General features: G+C 44.1%; 1 protein-coding gene across 6 annotated transcripts in view; it reads left to right on the top strand.

Moving 5' to 3' along the window:
- Positions 1-16,805, top strand: part of tmem131l (transmembrane 131 like) — a 90,411-nt gene that overhangs the window by 71,775 nt on the left and 1,831 nt on the right. For 5 of the 6 annotated variants that reach the window (XM_046325278.1, XM_046325277.1, XM_046325276.1 and 2 more), the window contains 11 exons: positions 408-593; positions 820-966; positions 2,736-3,357; positions 3,534-3,649; positions 4,747-4,913; positions 6,031-6,237; positions 11,166-11,244; positions 11,617-11,732; positions 12,065-12,197; positions 15,185-15,261; positions 15,407-15,546. In XM_046325278.1, the coding sequence (XP_046181234.1) occupies positions 408-593; positions 820-966; positions 2,736-3,357; positions 3,534-3,649; positions 4,747-4,913; positions 6,031-6,237; positions 11,166-11,244; positions 11,617-11,732; positions 12,065-12,197; positions 15,185-15,261; positions 15,407-15,546 (1,990 nt within the window). The remainder of the gene's footprint in view (positions 1-407; positions 594-819; positions 967-2,735; positions 3,358-3,533; positions 3,650-4,746; positions 4,914-6,030; positions 6,238-11,165; positions 11,245-11,616; positions 11,733-12,064; positions 12,198-15,184; positions 15,262-15,406; positions 15,547-16,805) is intronic. The other variant, XM_046325280.1, reaches the window with a different exon arrangement.

The raw sequence follows: 16,805 nt of genomic DNA, 5'->3' as shown, positions 1-16,805 counted from the left end.
ATGTCGGCAGAATGGATGCAGATTGTTCTTGAACCTTTTTCATGTCAACATATTTTGTATTAACTCAGCAGTAGTGTGCATGCGTCAGGTTACTTTCAAGTGAAGGGTACATGAAGTAAAGTAATAAAAGAAAAATAGATCAAAAATAGATCATTTTTGTATTCTAGTAAATCATTTATTGTGATACGAGACATATCAAGATAAAGTTTTTTGACATTTGTAATGCTCATTGACCTCTCATCTCCTTCTCGCCTTTCCCCCCCACTGTCTCAACTTCTATTTTCTCCATCTTTCTTCCCCCTCTGGTTGTCTCCCCTCTCCCCCTTAATCGCTCACTCTCTTTTTCTCCTTTTCTTACTCTACCTTCTCCTTCTCTCTCCCCACGTCCCACTTTCTCCCTCCTCCAGGTTCACTCCAGACTTCACGTCGTCCTGGGTGATCCGGGACCTGACCCTGGTGACGTCACGCGGCTCATTGTTCCCCTTCACCCTCAACGTGACGCTGCCCCACCACATGCTGCCCCTCTGTGCCCAAGTGGTGCCCGGCCCCAGCTGGGAGGAGACATTCTGGGTGGTCACCCTCATCTTCACCTGGTCAGTGCCACCCTGAGACGCATAGACCAGTACCAACTTAGTGCTAATTTTGGGTGGTGAAAGGCCAATGTCATACACTCCCCCCAGAAATCAAACAGGTTTCAGGTTGAAAGACAATGGACTTTGACTCCCCAACCAGATTACCGGTGCCTGCTACTTTGTCAATTTATTTGGACTGATATCACCAATGAATAACCGGCCATATCCTTTCTCTCTCTCCTCTCAGCTTCTCCCTGGCGGGTGTTTGTCTGATGGCTTTCCACCAGGCCCAGTACATCCTGACTCAGTTCTCCAGCCCCACCCCCCGGAGCATCCACAACTCTGCCCTGTCCCGGGACAACGGCCCCGTCAACATCACCCCCAACGGAGTCAAGTAAGACTCTGTGGAATATATTTTACAAGAGACCCGTTTCCAATCAAATATTTTTTACATAAAATCAACAGTTTTATATGGTTGCCAATAGAGGTTGACCGATTAATTAGGGCCGATTTCAAGTTTTCATAACAATCGGTAATCAGCATTTTTGGACGCCGATTACATTGCACTCCACGAGGAGAATGCGTGGCAGGCTTGACCACCTGTTACGTGAGTGCATCAAGGAGCCACGGTAAGTTGCTAGCTAGCATTAAACTTATCTTATAAAAAACAATCAATCTTAACATAATCACTAGTTAACTAAACGTGGTTGATGATATTACTAGTATATCTAGCTTGTCCTGCGTTGCATATAATCGATGCGGTGCCTGTTCATTTATCGTCGAATCACAGCCTACTTCGCCAAACAGGTGATGATTTAACAAGCGCATTTGTTAAAAAAGCACTGCCGTTGCACCAATGTGTAGCTAACCATAAACATCAATGCCTTTCTTAAAATCAATACACAAGTATATATTTTTTAACCTGCATTAGTTAATATTGCCTGCTAACATGAATTTATTTTAACTAGGGAAATTGTGCCACTTTCTATGCAAGCAGAGTCAGGGTATATGCAGCCGTTTGGGCCGCCTAGCTCGTTGTGAACTGTGTGAAGACCATTTCTTCCTAACTAAGACGAGTTAATTTGCCAGATTTTTACATAATTATGACATAACATTGAATGTTGTGAAAAAGCAGTTTTTAGACTCAGGGATGCCACCCGTTAGATAAAATATCTAACGGTTCCGTATTTCACTGAAAGAATAAATGTTTTGTTTTCGAAATGATAGATTCCGGATTTGACCATATTAATGACCCAAGGCTCGTATTTCTGTGTGATTATTATATTATAATTAAGTCTATGATTTGATATTTAATAGAGCAGTCTGACTGAGCGGTGGTAGGCAGCAGCTGGCTCGTAGGCATTCATTCAAACCGTGCTTTCCTCAGTTTGCCTGCAGCTTTTCGCAATGCTCAAAGCATAGATTGGTTTATGACTTCAAGCCTATCAACTCCCAAGATTAGGCTGGCAATATTATAGTGCCGTCTATCAGAACATCCAAAAGTCAAAGTTCTATGAAATTCAAATGATATAGAGAGAAATAGTCCTATAATAACTGCAACCTAAAATGTTTTAACTGGGAAAATTGAAGACTCATGTTAAAAGAAACCAATAGCTTTCATGTGTTCTCATGTTCTGAGCAAGGAACTTGAACGTTAGCTTTTTTACATGGCACATATTGCACTTCTCCAACACTGTTTTTGCGTTATTTAAACCAAATTGAACATGTTTAATAATTTATTTGAGACTAAATTGATTTTATTTATGTAATATATAAGTTAAAGTAAGCGTTCATTAAGCATTGCTGTAATTGTCAGTATTACAAATATATTTTTTTAAACCGTCCGATTAATCGTCATCAGCTTTTTTTGGTCCTCCAATCATCGGCATCGGCGTTGAAAAATTCAATCGGTCGACCTCTAGTTGCCAATATAAAGTGTTATTAAAGTTAGATGTTTGGGGTGGTACTTGATTTAACTCTTGGTATAACACTCCAGTACAACAATGTTGTCAAAGTAGCTGTATGTTATCTACGTAAATCTGAACTGATTTTGTTCTATAAATGAGGCTTGTCACCCATTTGATTAGCTGGTGATTGTTGTGCATTGTTATGGGTTTACACATAGAGAGACTAACTAGTCTTTTTGTTTTTGTCCATGTCCAGTAAATTGAAGGGCAGCTGCAAGACATATGTGGACACCTGCCACAACTCTGACAAAGGAAAGGGGCGTGGCTCCCCGGCAGTGGCCAACGGCTCCACCCCCCGGCCCCAGCCCCTCTCCACCTCCTCTTCCTCCTCCAAGAAGGGTGCCTCCACCACTCCCTCCCAGCCGCAGAAGAAACACAAGGTGTCCGTTTACTACGGCAAGTACAAAACCAGCTCCTACGCTACAGCGGCGGCGGCCGCCACTGCGACCGAGGAAGAACGGGAACTAGACCTAACGCCCGACCTGGGAACCCTGGAACCCGACCTGTGCACGGACGCCTGCAACAACAACGAGCCCACGTTCCTCTGTCAAATCGACGTTAAGAAAACGACACAGCACTTTAAGGAAGCCCCACCACAGAGCGACGCCCAGCGTGAGGACAGCAAAGGGCCGGTGGCGGTTATGTTTCCCGTGGAAACGCAGGCCGGCTTCCCCGACAATGTCACCATGGTCCCAGGCCCCCGACCGGGTCTCCTGCTGTGCAGCCCCGTGACAGAGAAAGGGTGCGGCCTCCGTACACATTCACAGTTTGTGGAGAAGAGGGACACAACGACGAAAAGGGACAACTCTGAGCTAGAGGTGAGAGAGAGACAGGGTGATCAATTGGCTATTACTTGGTTTTATTTGATAGCTTGCTCTGATGCTTGTAGCCTGGTTACTCGAGCTCTGTAGAGATGTTTTTTTTTTGTTGTGTGCAATCTAAGTACTTCAGTACAGGGTGGAAATGTGAATTGAATATTTCTCTCTTTCTCCAGACCAGAGAGGATGGTAAAATCCAGAGGAAGAAGGCAGAGAAGACGGAGGCTGGTGTCCCAGCCGGGAACAGCAAGGCAAAGAAGAGTCGTAAGAAGAACACAGAGCGGATTTCTGGGTACGTGGCATCTTCAAATCGATAGAGATGATAGACTCTGTGCTCACTTAGAAATTAGTCTTGACAAATGGTTTGGTGCAGAATTCCGTTTGTAAAATCTATAGAAAAGGGCCTCCCGGGTTGCGCAGTGGTCTAGGACTGCATCCCAGTGCTAGTTGTGCCACCAGAGACTCTGGGTTCGCGCCCAGGCTCTGTCGCAGTCTGCCGCAACCGGGAGGTCCGTGGGGCGACGCACAATTGTCCTTGTCTCATCGTGCACTAGCGACTCCTGTGGCGGGCCGGGCGCAGTGCACGCTAACCAGGTCGCCAGGTGCACGGTTTTTCCTCCGACACATTGGTGCGGCTGGCTTCCGGGTTGGATGCACGCTGTGTTAAGAAGCAGTGCGGCTTGGTTGGGTTGTGTTTTGGAGGACGCATGGCTTTCGACCTTCGTCTCTCCCGAGCCCCGAGTTGTAGCGATGAGACAAGATAATAATAATATATTTAGCAGACGCTTTTATCCAAAGCGACTTAGCAGACGCTTTTAGCAGACGCTTTTATCCAAAGCGACTTAGTCATGTGTGCATACATTCTACGTATGGGTGGTCCTGGGAATCGAACCCACTACCCTGGCGTTACAAGCGCCATGCTCTACCAACTGAGCTACAGAAGGACCACTAACAATTGGACCACTAACAATTGGATACCACGAAATTGGGGAGAAAATCTGTTTAAAAAAAAAAAATAGTAATAATCTATAGAGAACGAAATTGACATCACTCAAAGGACAATCTTGAATAAGTCATTGCTTACCTTACGCTTGGGATGACCCACTTCTTCCCACACAGATGTGATACACCTTATTCACAACGCGGCCATTGTTCATTCACCAAAAGTACTTTTTTTTTGTTTTTGATAATACTTTCTAACTGGGCTGTGAGTTGGTGAATTTGAATATTTTGATTTGGGGTTGATTTAAATTGAAGAAACAACCGTTAATTAGCTACCCCCAGCAGCCGTTTATAGTAGAACGTTCAGGTCTGTAACCCTGTTGATTGTTGAATCGCTGCGTGAAATGTAACGACATTGAATGACATTGGTCTTCGCTGTTCCCACAGGCTACCTGAACACAGTGTGGTTGTGACGTCGGTACAGGAGAGGGAACCGGAGTGGAGAACGGGAGAACAACAACAGAATATGAATGGAACCCGCACTCGGAACCGCTGCTCCACAGGAAAAGCAGACGCACCGAAGCCCAGCCCCGACAGCCCCCTCAAACAGAACGGTGGGTATATGTACATACATACACACCAGGGTTTCCGTTAGGAAAATGTGGCGGGGGGACATTTGACCGGAAACCTTTTTTATTGACCCGACATTTGAGAAATTACATTTCCTCAGCGAAGACAAGTAACCAACAGCAGAGTCACTAGCCTGTCAATCTACTAGCCTGTCAATATCCACTAGCCTGTCAATATCCCCCACAGTAGAAAGGTTTACCTATTCTATTGGTCACCTTGCCGAGAAATGAATTCCAAACAGACTCTGGGACAGTTGTGAGATGATAGATCCCTAATTCATACAACCAGTAGGCTACATAATAATGTGTGATGCAACAGATCACAACGTTTAGCTTAAATTGTTGATCAACTATTATTTCTACACGTTATCAGCGCAGTAATGCACCCAAGGCAGCGGGCTACGCAGGGCGGCGGGCGGGCTACGCGCGGATGTTTGTTCCATAATGCAATTTGCCGGAAAACACTTGTCACTTCACATGCGGTTTCACATTTTATAGGAGAAAAGCCAGCTAACGGATAACGGAAACACTGACCAACACAGACACACATTCAAAAAAGCTGCGACATCTATGGTTACACCCCTCACTCAACCACTTTATAACCTGTGTGGCTGTCGCTGTCAGTTTGTGGCTAACTTGACCGAAGTTCAACCCTACCCCTCACCTAAACCAATCATGTTAAAAGCCCTCTGCTGTGTCTGTGATGCTCTGGACATCTCTAAGCAGATTTACTGACCATGTATCTGCCGCAGTGCATTTTCTTTTTCAACACATTGCCATGGTAGACACTCCAGTACATATCCGATTTTGTCACATTTTCAGAAACACCGGAATTCCCAATTAAATGTGATGGCTAAAGACGTAACTGACTGAGTGAAAGTTAATAGATTGACATTTTATATTGGACAGTCCTCAGTGTCCTTCTTTCTCGACACTTTATTTCAACAGCTGGAGACAAGAGAAGCTGGGCAAGAGGGAGGAGCATAGGAAGGGTGGATATGGGGCATTGAAGGGATTGAGCAGTGTATTTGACTGGAGTGTTACAGCTAGGCCACGGGCTTTACTCGGTCCTCAACATCTCTCGCCCTCCTTCCTGTTCTAGGCGTGTGTCTGGTGCGGCCACGGCGGAAGTGCGCGGAGCGGCGCGTGGCGTGCGAGTCGGGCTCAGACTCGGGCAGCTCATCGGGCAGCGTGCGGGCCAGCCGCGGCAGCTGGGGCAGCTGGAGCTCTGCCAGCAGCATTGAGGGAGACAAGGACCCCAGCACTCCGCACCACCGCCCACACCACTGTGCTACCTCAGCCAGGAAAAGTATGGACCCACTACTGCAGTAAACCCACACACACACACTGTGCCATATACAACGCACGCACACAAGCACACTTTTATCTAGACACTACAAAACATTAGGACCACATGCTCTTTCCATGACAGACTGACCGGGTGAATCCAGGTGAAAGCTATGATCCCTTATTAATGTCACTTGTTAAATCCACTTCAATCCGTGTAGATGAAGGGGAGGAGATGTGTAAAAGATGGATTCTCAAGCTTTGAGACAATTGAGACGTGGATGGTGTATGTGTGTCATTCAGAGGGTGACTGGGCAAGACAAAAGATTTAAGTGCCTTTGAACGGTGTATGGTAGTAGGTGCCAGGCGCACTGATTTGTGTCAAGAACTGCAACGCTGCTGGGTTTTTCACACATGTGTATCAAGAATGGTCAACCACTCAAACGACATCCAACTGTGGGAAGTATTGGAGTCAACATGACCCAGCTCCCCTGTGGAACGCTTTCGACACCTTGTCGAGTTCATGGCCCGACGAATTGAGGTCGTTCTGAGGGCAAAGGGAGGCTCGACTTAATATTAGGAAGGTGTTCCTAATGTTTTGTACACTCTGTGTATACACACTCCCCTATCTCGGTACTGCAGCAACCACTGCACTGCTCTTATCAGGAAACGTGCCCATAGAGCACGGCTCTCCAGCCCTGTTCCAGGAGAGCTACCGTCCTGTAGGTTTTCACCTTAACCCTAGTCTAGTGCCCCAGTTAGTTAATAGCAATGGGCCAGCGCTCCTAACCACTAGGCTAGCTGCCACCACACCGGGGTTGGAGCGTGAACCTACAGGAAGGTAGCTCTACAGGAACAGGATCACAGATTGACTTTAGAGAATGTGTTTTTGTCCCTGGTCCCTACATATTGCTCCTTTTACTATTCCCAAAAGTTCTCTCTCCTCTGTTTTGCTGTCTTGTCAGCATAGCCATGTGTCTCCATTCCGTCCCACACAGGTGCTTCTCATCAAAATGTCCTCCTTTCACCCCAGAATAGGGGCTGAGGGGGTTGTAAAAGTGGGACAGGGGACTCTACAGAGCACCATGGTGCTGGGTTAGGTTAGGTCCTTTGGGTCTGAGGGACTTTGTCTGTCTCGGCTAGGGCTGAGATTCCCAAATTTCCCATCTCTGAATCCACCTCAGTGTACACCTCATTAGACATGGAAATGTTGCATCCGTCTTTCACCTCACCTGTTCTCTTTCTCTCTTTCTTTCTCTCTTTCTTTCTCTCCCTCTCTGTCTACCGCTTTCTCTCTGTCTACCGCTTTCTCTCTGTCTACAGCTTTCTCTCTGTCTACCGCTTTCTCTCTGTCTACCGCGCTCTCTCTGTCTCCCTCTCTGTCTACCTCTTTCTCTCTGTCTACCGCTTTCTCTCTGTCTACCGCTTTCTCTCTGTCTACCTCTTTCTCTCTGTCTACCGCTTTCTCTCTGTCTCCCTCTCTGTCTATCTCTTTCTCTCTGTCTACCGCTTTCTCTCTGTCTACCTCTTTCTCTCTGTCTACCGCTTTCTCTCTGTCTACCGCTTTCTCTCTGTCTACCGCTTTCTCTCTGTCTCCCTCTCTGTCTATCTCTTTCTCTCTGTCTACCGCTTTCTCTCTGTCTACCTCTTTCTCTCTGTCTACCGCTTTCTCTCTGTCTACCGCTTTCTCTCTGTCTACCGCTTTCTCTCTGTCTACCGCTTTCTCTCTGTCTACCGCTTTCTCTCTGTCTACCGCTTTCTCTCTGTCTACCGCTTTCTCTCTGTCTACCGCGCTCTCTCTGTCTACCGCGCTCTCTCTGTCTACCGCGCTCTCTCTGTCTACCGCGCTCTCTCTGTCTACCGCGCTCTCTCTGTCTACCGCGCTCTCTCTGTCTACCGCGCTCTCTCTGTCTACCGCGCTCTCTCTGTCTACCGCGCTCTCTCTGTCTACCGCGCTCTCTCTGTCTACCGCGCTCTCTCTGTCTCCCTCTCTGTCTACCTCTTTCTCTCTGTCTACCGCTTTCTCTCTGTCTACCGCTTTCTCTCTGTCTACCGCTTTCTCTCTGTCTACCGCTTTCTCTCTGTCTCCCTCTCTGTCTATCTCTTTCTCTCTGTCTACCTCTTTCTCTCTGTCTACCGCTTTCTCTCTGTCTACCGCTTTCTCTCTGTCTCCCTCTCTGTCTATCTCTTTCTCTCTGTCTACCGCTTTCTCTCTGTCTACCGCTTTCTCTCTGTCTACCGCTTTCTCTCTGTCTACCGCTTTCTCTCTGTCTACCGCTTTCTCTCTGTCTACCGCTTTCTCTCTGTCTACCGCTTTCTCTCTGTCTACCGCTTTCTCTCTGTCTACCGCTTTCTCTCTGTCTACCGCTTTCTCTCTGTCTACCGCGCTCTCTCTGTCTACCGCGCTCTCTCTGTCTTACCGCTCTCTCTCTGTCTACTGCGCTCTCTCTGTCTGTGTGTCTGTGTGTCTGTGTGTCTGTGTGTCTGTGTGTCTGTGTCTGTCTGTGTCTGTCTGTGTCTGTCTGTGTCTGTCTGTGTGTGTCTGTGTGTCTGTGTGTCTGTCTGTCTGTGTGTCTGTGTGTCTGTGTCTGATTCAAGGACTTTATTGGCATGGGGAACATGTGTTAACATTGCCAAAGCAAGTGAGGTAGATAATAGTCAAAAGTGAAATAAACAATAAAAATGAACAGTAAACATTACACGTACAGAAGTTTCAAAACAATAAAGACATTACATATACACCGTGTTGTAACAATGTACAAAGGGTTAGAGTACACAAGGGAAAATAAATAAGCATAAATATGGGTTGTATTTACAATGGTGTTTGTTCTTCACTGGTTGCCCTTTTCTTGTGGCAACAGGTCACAAATCTGGTTGCTGTGATGGCACACTGGGATTTCACCCAGTAGATATGGGAGTTTATCAAAATTGGATTTGTTTTCGAATTCTTTGTGGATCTGTGTAATCTGAGGGAAATATGTCTCTATGGTCATCCATTTGGCTGGAGGTTAGGATGTGCAGTTCAGTTTCCACCTCATTTTGTAGGCAGTGTGCACATAGCCTGTCTCCTCTTGAGAGCCTGTCTGCCTATGGCAGCTTTTCTCAATAGCAAGGCTATGCTCACTGAGTCTGTACATAGTCAAAGCTTTCCTTAAGTTTGGGTCTGTCACAGTGGTCAGGTATTCTGCCACTGTGTACTCTCTGTTTAGGGCCAAATAGCATTCTAGTTTGCTCTGTTTATTTTGTTAATTCTTTCCAATGTGTCAAGTCATTTTCTTTCTGTTTTCTCATGATTTAGTTGGGTCTAATTGTGCTGCTCTGTGGAGTGTGTTTGTGAACAGAGCCCCAGGACCAGCTTGCTTAGGGACTCTTCTCCAGGTTCATCTCTCTGTAGGTGATGGCTTTGTTATGGAAGGTTTGGGAATCTCTTCCTTTTAGGTGGTTGTAGAATTTAACAGCTCTTTTCTGGATTTTGATAATTAGTGGGTATCGGCCTAATTCTTTCTCTGCATGCATTATTTGGTGTTCTACGTTGTACATGAAGGATATTTTTGCAGAATTCTGCATGCAGAGTCTCAATTTGGTGTTTGTCCCATTTTGTGAAGTCTTGGTTGGTGAGCAGACCCCAGACCTCATAACCATAAAGGGCAATGGGCTCTATGACTGATTCAAGTATTTTTAGCCAGATCCTAATTGGTATGTTTAATTTTATGTACCTTTTGATGGCATAGAATGCCCTTCTTGCCTTGTCTCTCAGATCGTTCACAGCTTTGTGGAAGTTACTGTTTAGGCGCTGATGTTTAGGCCGAGGTATGTATTGTTATTTGTGTGTTCTAGGGCAATTGTGTCTAGATGGAATTTGTATTTGTGGTCCTGGCGACTGGACCTTTTTTGGAACACCTATTTTGTTTTACTGATTTACTGTCAGGGCCCGAGTCTGGCAGAATCTGTGCAGAATATCTAGGTGCTGCTGTAGGCCCTCTTTGGTTGGAGGGGTGCAAAATCCACTTGTCATTTAAATCTCTTACTCTGGTGACTCTTTTTCACACTTGCTAGTGCCATTCGTGTTTTCTCATTGACATGAGGACCGCATAAACGTTTATATTGACCTGTCAAACACACTCTGGTAATGGCTGAAATGGGCCCAATGGAATACATTGTTTTTCCATTGCCTCTATAAAAGAGCTAACACTACGTCTGGGATTTAACACTCTGTATTGACAGTTGCATCACAAGAAAGACGTCTTATTTTGGTAGGTTTCGATGTATGTGCAGTTGAAGAAGAAAAAAGTTAGGATTTAGTTCAAATGTTTTCAAATTAGAGGCGCTGAAATTAAAGGTACCTCTGATAAAATGTCTGATCTCGCAAACGATGTAAATATGTATAGATGGGCGTAATCTAGAGCCAAGCATTTGGTTTTGAAAACGCATGGTTATCCTTCTCACGGAACACTTGTTGAATTATGCAAGAGAACGTGACGACCGTAATGAATAACTAATGAGGCTGTCTAGACAGCGCAGGTTGGCCTAGAGACAGAGCATGTTTTCGCCGGTCGTCGCCCTGTTCAAACCCCTTTATATAAAAATGTATTAATGAATGCAAATACACCCAGGCAAATGATGCACATAATACTGTTTATTTTATCACAAGAGTATTTTTTTTTAACCTGGGGGGGGGGGAGGCGTTTTACAATAAATGCAATACCTGAATTCCCACCCAAATGCCACCTCCATTCGTTATTTGTCCGTGCCAGTACAATGTTTTATGTGCTATAATTCAGTCAATCTGATTTTGATTTATACCATTCTGGAAAAAGTAATTGCAGTGTTTTCACACTCTCCCCCTCTCTGGCGCTGATATGGTAAAGAAAAGGATGTATGAACTACCATGTTTTTCATGAGAAAGCATGGTCAGAGTTGTGGTTTGTAGCTGTGTGTCTGTGTCCACAGGGGACTCCATGCAGTACGGTGTCTACCCAGCCGAGAGGGACTGCTACCAGACCATGAACTCCACCTACAAGGCCCAGAGGTACACACACACACACACACACACACACACACACACACACACATTGACTGATGTAATCACACACAGGCGGATAAATACACAGGCGGATAAATACACACACACACACACAGCAACCACATAGATTGGAAGATGTACTCTTATGGTCATTTAGCAGACTTTTATTTTAAGCTACTTACAGTTCAACCCACAACTGTAACTAACTGTACCGCTCTTACTGTTTCAAGAAGTGTACTATCATTCTAAAAGTCCTTAATGACAAAAACCCTAATGGAGAAGTCAAAGTTCCAATAATAATGATTATTTATGTACATTTTTTCAGTGTTTTTCATCATACACAATCTCAAAGTGCTATATCTGTCCCCTGGTGTGCAGCATGAATAATCTGTACAGGAAGGAGCCTTGCCAAAGCCCAACAGAGCCCGCCCCGGTGCCCCCCAGCTTTGCCCCCAGCTTCGCTTCTGTAGCAGCCCGCATGGACAGAACCATGGGTGAGTGAAGTGCTCAGTCAATAAATGTTGACATACCTGGACATCAGAATCCGTGTGTAAAATGTATTGTCTATTATAAATACAAAGTTGACCTTAAAAAGGGAAGTGCTGTAAAATTAGCATGTAAGGGTATTGTGTTTGTCATTCATTGAATGCGTTTCGCAAATTATTGCGATTTCTGTAAATGTTTGGTGTCATAAATCAAGGATGGCCAATGCTCTTTCTGGACAGCCAAGCACGCAGGCTTTTTCTCCAACCCTACTATAAAGCCTGCGTTACAGCTTTCCCTGTTAGAAACGCACAAACATAATTGTTTCCCTCTTCTCTCTCAGATGTGGCGGGCCACTATTTGCCTGAGGAGACGTGGTCGGCACCCTCCGTGCCCCTCACCAATGAGTTCAGGTACAACACCTCAGAGGCCGTGCCCTACGTACCTCAAGCCTCAGCACCCGCACCCTTCAACGGGTACGTCACTAAGCCAAGACGAAATGTACTAATTGTGTATTTTTGTACAGTCATGTTGTAGCTTAGGAAGCCATTTTGATTGTCTGTCAGGCCATGTCGATCATACAGCTATTTTATACAGTAATCATGTACTTCTGAACCAGAGTTTATAGCACCGAGGCGGTGTACCCTAGTAGGGAGTGCTCACCCTGTACTATTGGCTCAAACAAATAGAACGTTGTCATGTCTACCTACTTCTCATAAAACAATCAAGAATGCCATAAGTGTTTAAAATTGCCTACATTAACATATGTAGCCTAAAAAACAAGGTTCATGAAATCAATAACTTGCTTGTAATAGATGACATTCATATTCTGACCATCTCTAAAACTCACTTAGATAATACATTTGATACAGTGCTGGCAATACATGGTTATAACATCTACAGAAAATACTGAAATGCCAATGGGGGTGATGTTACGGTCTATATCCAGAACCACATTCCTGTAAAGCTTAGAGGTGATTTTATGTAAAATGGCTACAGGTTCATCTGCCTCACCTAAAGCCCATTCTGGGAAGCTGTTATAGACCACCAAGTGCTAACAATCAATATATGTGAAATGCTTGATAATGTATGTGGAATCAACAGAGAGGTGTATTTTCTGGGTGACCTTAATATCAACTGGCTTTCATCAAGCTGCCCACTCAAGAAAAAGCTTCAAACTGTAACCAGTGTCTGCAACCTGGTTCAGGTTATCAATCAACCTTCCAGGGTATTTACAAACAGCACAGGAATGAAATTATCAACATGTATTGATCACATCTTTACTAATGCTGCAGAAATTTGCATTAAAAATCTATAGGATGTTGTGATCACAATATAGTAGCCATAGCTAGGAAAACCAAAGTTCCAAAGGCTGGGCCTCTTATAGTGTATAAGAAGTCATACAATATGTTTGGTAGTGATTCCTATGTTCATTAAAACTTGTTTGGTTGTGAGGGATGTGGCAGAAGGAATGGCAAATCAGTCTGGCTGCACAACCGATTGGCAAATGTACCGGAAACTGAGAAATCATGTGGCTACATTGAATGAAAAGAAGAAACTATACTATGAAACAAAGCTAAATGAATGATAGTAATACGTTTTACAGCACCTTAATTGTAATTTAGGGCAAAAAGACACTCGGCTCCGTCGTTCATTGAATCAGATGGCACATTCATCACAACCCACTGATATTGCCAACTACACTACTTTAATGATTTGTTTTCATCGGCAAGATTAGCAAACTTAAGCATGACATGCCAGCAACAAACGCTGACACTACACATCCAAGTATATCTGACCAAAATATGAAAGCCAAGCATTGTAACTTATTATTTCCGAAAAGTTAGCCCGGAAAAGGTGAAGAAATGGTTGTCTATCAACAATGAAAGCCACCTGGGTCTGACAACTTGGATGGAAAATGACTGAGGATGATAGCGTACGATATTGCCACTCCTGTTTGCCGTTTCTTAAATGTAAGCCTACAAGAAAGTGTGCTTTCAGGCCTGGAGGGAAGCAAAAGTAATTCCGCTACCTAAGTAAAGTCCCCTTTTGTCAGCTATTTGAGCCAGTAATCAGCCTGTTTACCAACCCTTAGTACACTTTTGGGGGGGAAATTGTGTTTGATCAGATACAATGCTATTTTATAGTAAACAAATTGACAAGACTTTCAGCACGCTTATAGGGAAGGACATTCAACAAGCACACCACTTACACAAATGACTGATGGCTGAGCGAAATTGACTGACTGATGGCTGAGCGAAATTGATAGCGAAACGATTGTGGAAGCTGTTTTGAGACTTCGTTACGGCTTTTGGCATTATTGATCATAGTATGCTGCTAGAAAAACACATTTGTTATGGCTTTACACCCCCTGCTATATTGTTGATAAAGAGTTACCTGTTTAACAGAACAGAGGGTGTTATTTAATGGAAGCCTCTAACATAACAGGTAGAATCAAGAATTCCCCAAGGCAGTAGTCTAGGCCCTTTCACTTTTTTCAATCTTTACTAATGGCATAGACGCTGGCTTTAAGTAAAGCCAGTGTCTATGTATGCGGATGACTCAACAATATACACATCAGCTACTACCTGATTGAAATGACTGCAACACTTAACAAAAAGCTATAGTCCATTTCAGAATGGGTAGCAAGAAATAAGTTATTAAATATTTCTAGAACTAATCTGTCGTTCTGCCCATGAACAAGGCAGTTAACCCACTGTTCCTAGGCCGACATTGTAAATAAGATTTTGTTCTTAACTGACTTGTCTAGTTAAATAAAGGTAAAATAAAAATCAATAGATAAATTGTAAACTGCCATGGTCAAAACATGTTGATGCAACAGTAGCTAAGATGGGGAGAAGACTGTCCATGATAAAGCGCTGCTCTGCCTTAACAGCACTATCAACAAGGCAGGTCATACAGACCCTAGTTTTGTCGCACCTGGACTACTGTCCAGTTGTGTGGTCAGGTGCCACAAAGATGGACTTAGGAACATTGGCTCAGGAGAGGGCAGCACGGCTGGCCTGTACATGTAAACGGAATGCTGACATGAATAATATACACATCAATCTCTCATGGCCCAAAGTAGAGGAGATATTTACTGCCTCACTACTTGTACCTTATGGAACAGCGGTGACTGAAGAGACACACGGGATACACACACTAACACACATGGATTGTGTGTTGTAGAGTAGTGGCCTGAGGGCAGACACTTAATGTGTTCTGAAGAGTGTTATGAAATGTCACGCAATATTTTTTGTTGTATGCAACTGTCTTAATTTGCTGGACCCCAGGAATAGTGGCTGTTGCCTTCGTAGCAGCAAATGGGGATCCTTAAATTAAAATGTGTTTTACCTCTGTCAATTTAGATACAGAAATGTATTGTGAAATTATGTGTGTTAGCTAATTCACGATTTTGTGTTTCTGTGTTTTTTCCCCCCCAATTTTTTTTGTTCTCAAACAGCTTCCCTTGGAACAGTGCCAACAGCCAATGTAACAGCCCGTACGTGTACTGTGACCAGGGCAACTACGTGTCAGCAGGTAGGCGTCAAAGCTACTGTGTTATTATGTGTAAAATGTCTTCTACAGGTCTCCCTTGAAAAAGGACTTTTGATCTCAATGGGACAACCTGGTGAAATATCATGGGAAAACCACTTACCAGTGTGTCCTTACCATCGGTCCGCAGGCAACACCAACTTCCACAACAGTTTCCCATGCCAGCCAGAAAGCCAGACGGTAGCCTACAGCCACCAGCCCAGCTGGAGAGAGGAATGTTCCCAGGAGGCTCCCTCGTCCTGGGATACAGCCGGCTGTGTGGGCAGCAAGGTAAACCTCCGGGACACGCTGCTTGCTCCATTCAACCTAATCCCCCTAATATCTATCATTACTGTCCCCCTGTCTGCCTCAGTCAATGACCTAGTCCTAACCACTTGGCTTTGTGCCAGGTTTATACTAAGCTTCTGCCCCGAAGACGAACGGCCTTCATTTACACTTAACATTATTATTATTTTACCCTGTGGAAAAAGCCATGTGCAAACGCTTACTAAATCTGTCTCAGTAAAGCTTAGTATTTAATGTTATATATTTATGATATTAATATAAAGTATAAAAGATTGTTTGATATTATTTAAATGGGTAATCAATGTGAGTGTTATTGTCACTTATCTGAATCTGTTTTCTGAAACGCCCTTTGACCTCTGTGTCCTCTGTTTTTCCCTTTTACTGGTGCTGTCTGTGGTTATCACATTTTAACATCACAATCTTAACTGTGATTTATAAAAAGCAAATGGAGCTTAGAAAATAGGAACTTCAACCTCTGCGGTTTGATTGGGAATCTAGGGAGTGAGGCTTTGTCTGCTTCTCTTGCGTGGACAACTTCCACTTTTCACAAACTACCATGGTTCTGGCCTCAGCATGGGTCAATACAATGTCGATCATAGTCTTTCGGTTAGGCTTTATTTTAGAGAGCATTGTTTACCTGTTATTTAGACCAAAACACAATGTCACTGACTGCTTGATGACATTGATACCTTTTCCTAATTCTTGGTAAAAGTCACATAAGTGGAATGTATTGTATTGAATTATTTTCTAACAAGAACCAGAAAGTGAACACCAACATACTAGTGGTGACAGGCCTGTAAAATGAAGCTTTTATGCTTGTATTTATCAAGATCCCGACCACCTCCATTATGTCTTGTGTGCAATGTTCCCTCAAATTTTTGTTGGGCACTGAGCAAATTTCTGGTTTGATGAGTGCAAACTTGAATGTTGTGAAAATTTGGTGCAACTTCCAATGCACGTTTACTGTGAAGACTGAGGCTATACCTGCTTTCAGTTAGTTTTAACAGTGGCCAAGTAGGCTACTGTGGCTATTTGATCGTAATGTAGGCCTAACAAAAACAATGGAGAAAATGCATCCCATAACATTTTAACATGGAAATAGTAGTTCTATTATTCAGCCTACAGTAGCAGCCAATGTGTTGCATTCAATGTACGTCTACATTCCAAAAGAAAACATGCTGGGCTTGACATTAACCTGTTTATCCACATGTCCTTCAGACAAGGAGGTGACTGAAAATGTTGTT

The sequence above is a fragment of the Oncorhynchus gorbuscha genome, linkage group LG24 (genome assembly GCF_021184085.1).
Source record: "Oncorhynchus gorbuscha isolate QuinsamMale2020 ecotype Even-year linkage group LG24, OgorEven_v1.0, whole genome shotgun sequence".
NCBI classification, from domain to species: domain Eukaryota; kingdom Metazoa; phylum Chordata; class Actinopteri; order Salmoniformes; family Salmonidae; genus Oncorhynchus; species Oncorhynchus gorbuscha.
The sequence above is the reverse complement of the archived record's forward strand: the minus strand, read 5'-3'. Positions and strand labels throughout refer to the sequence as shown.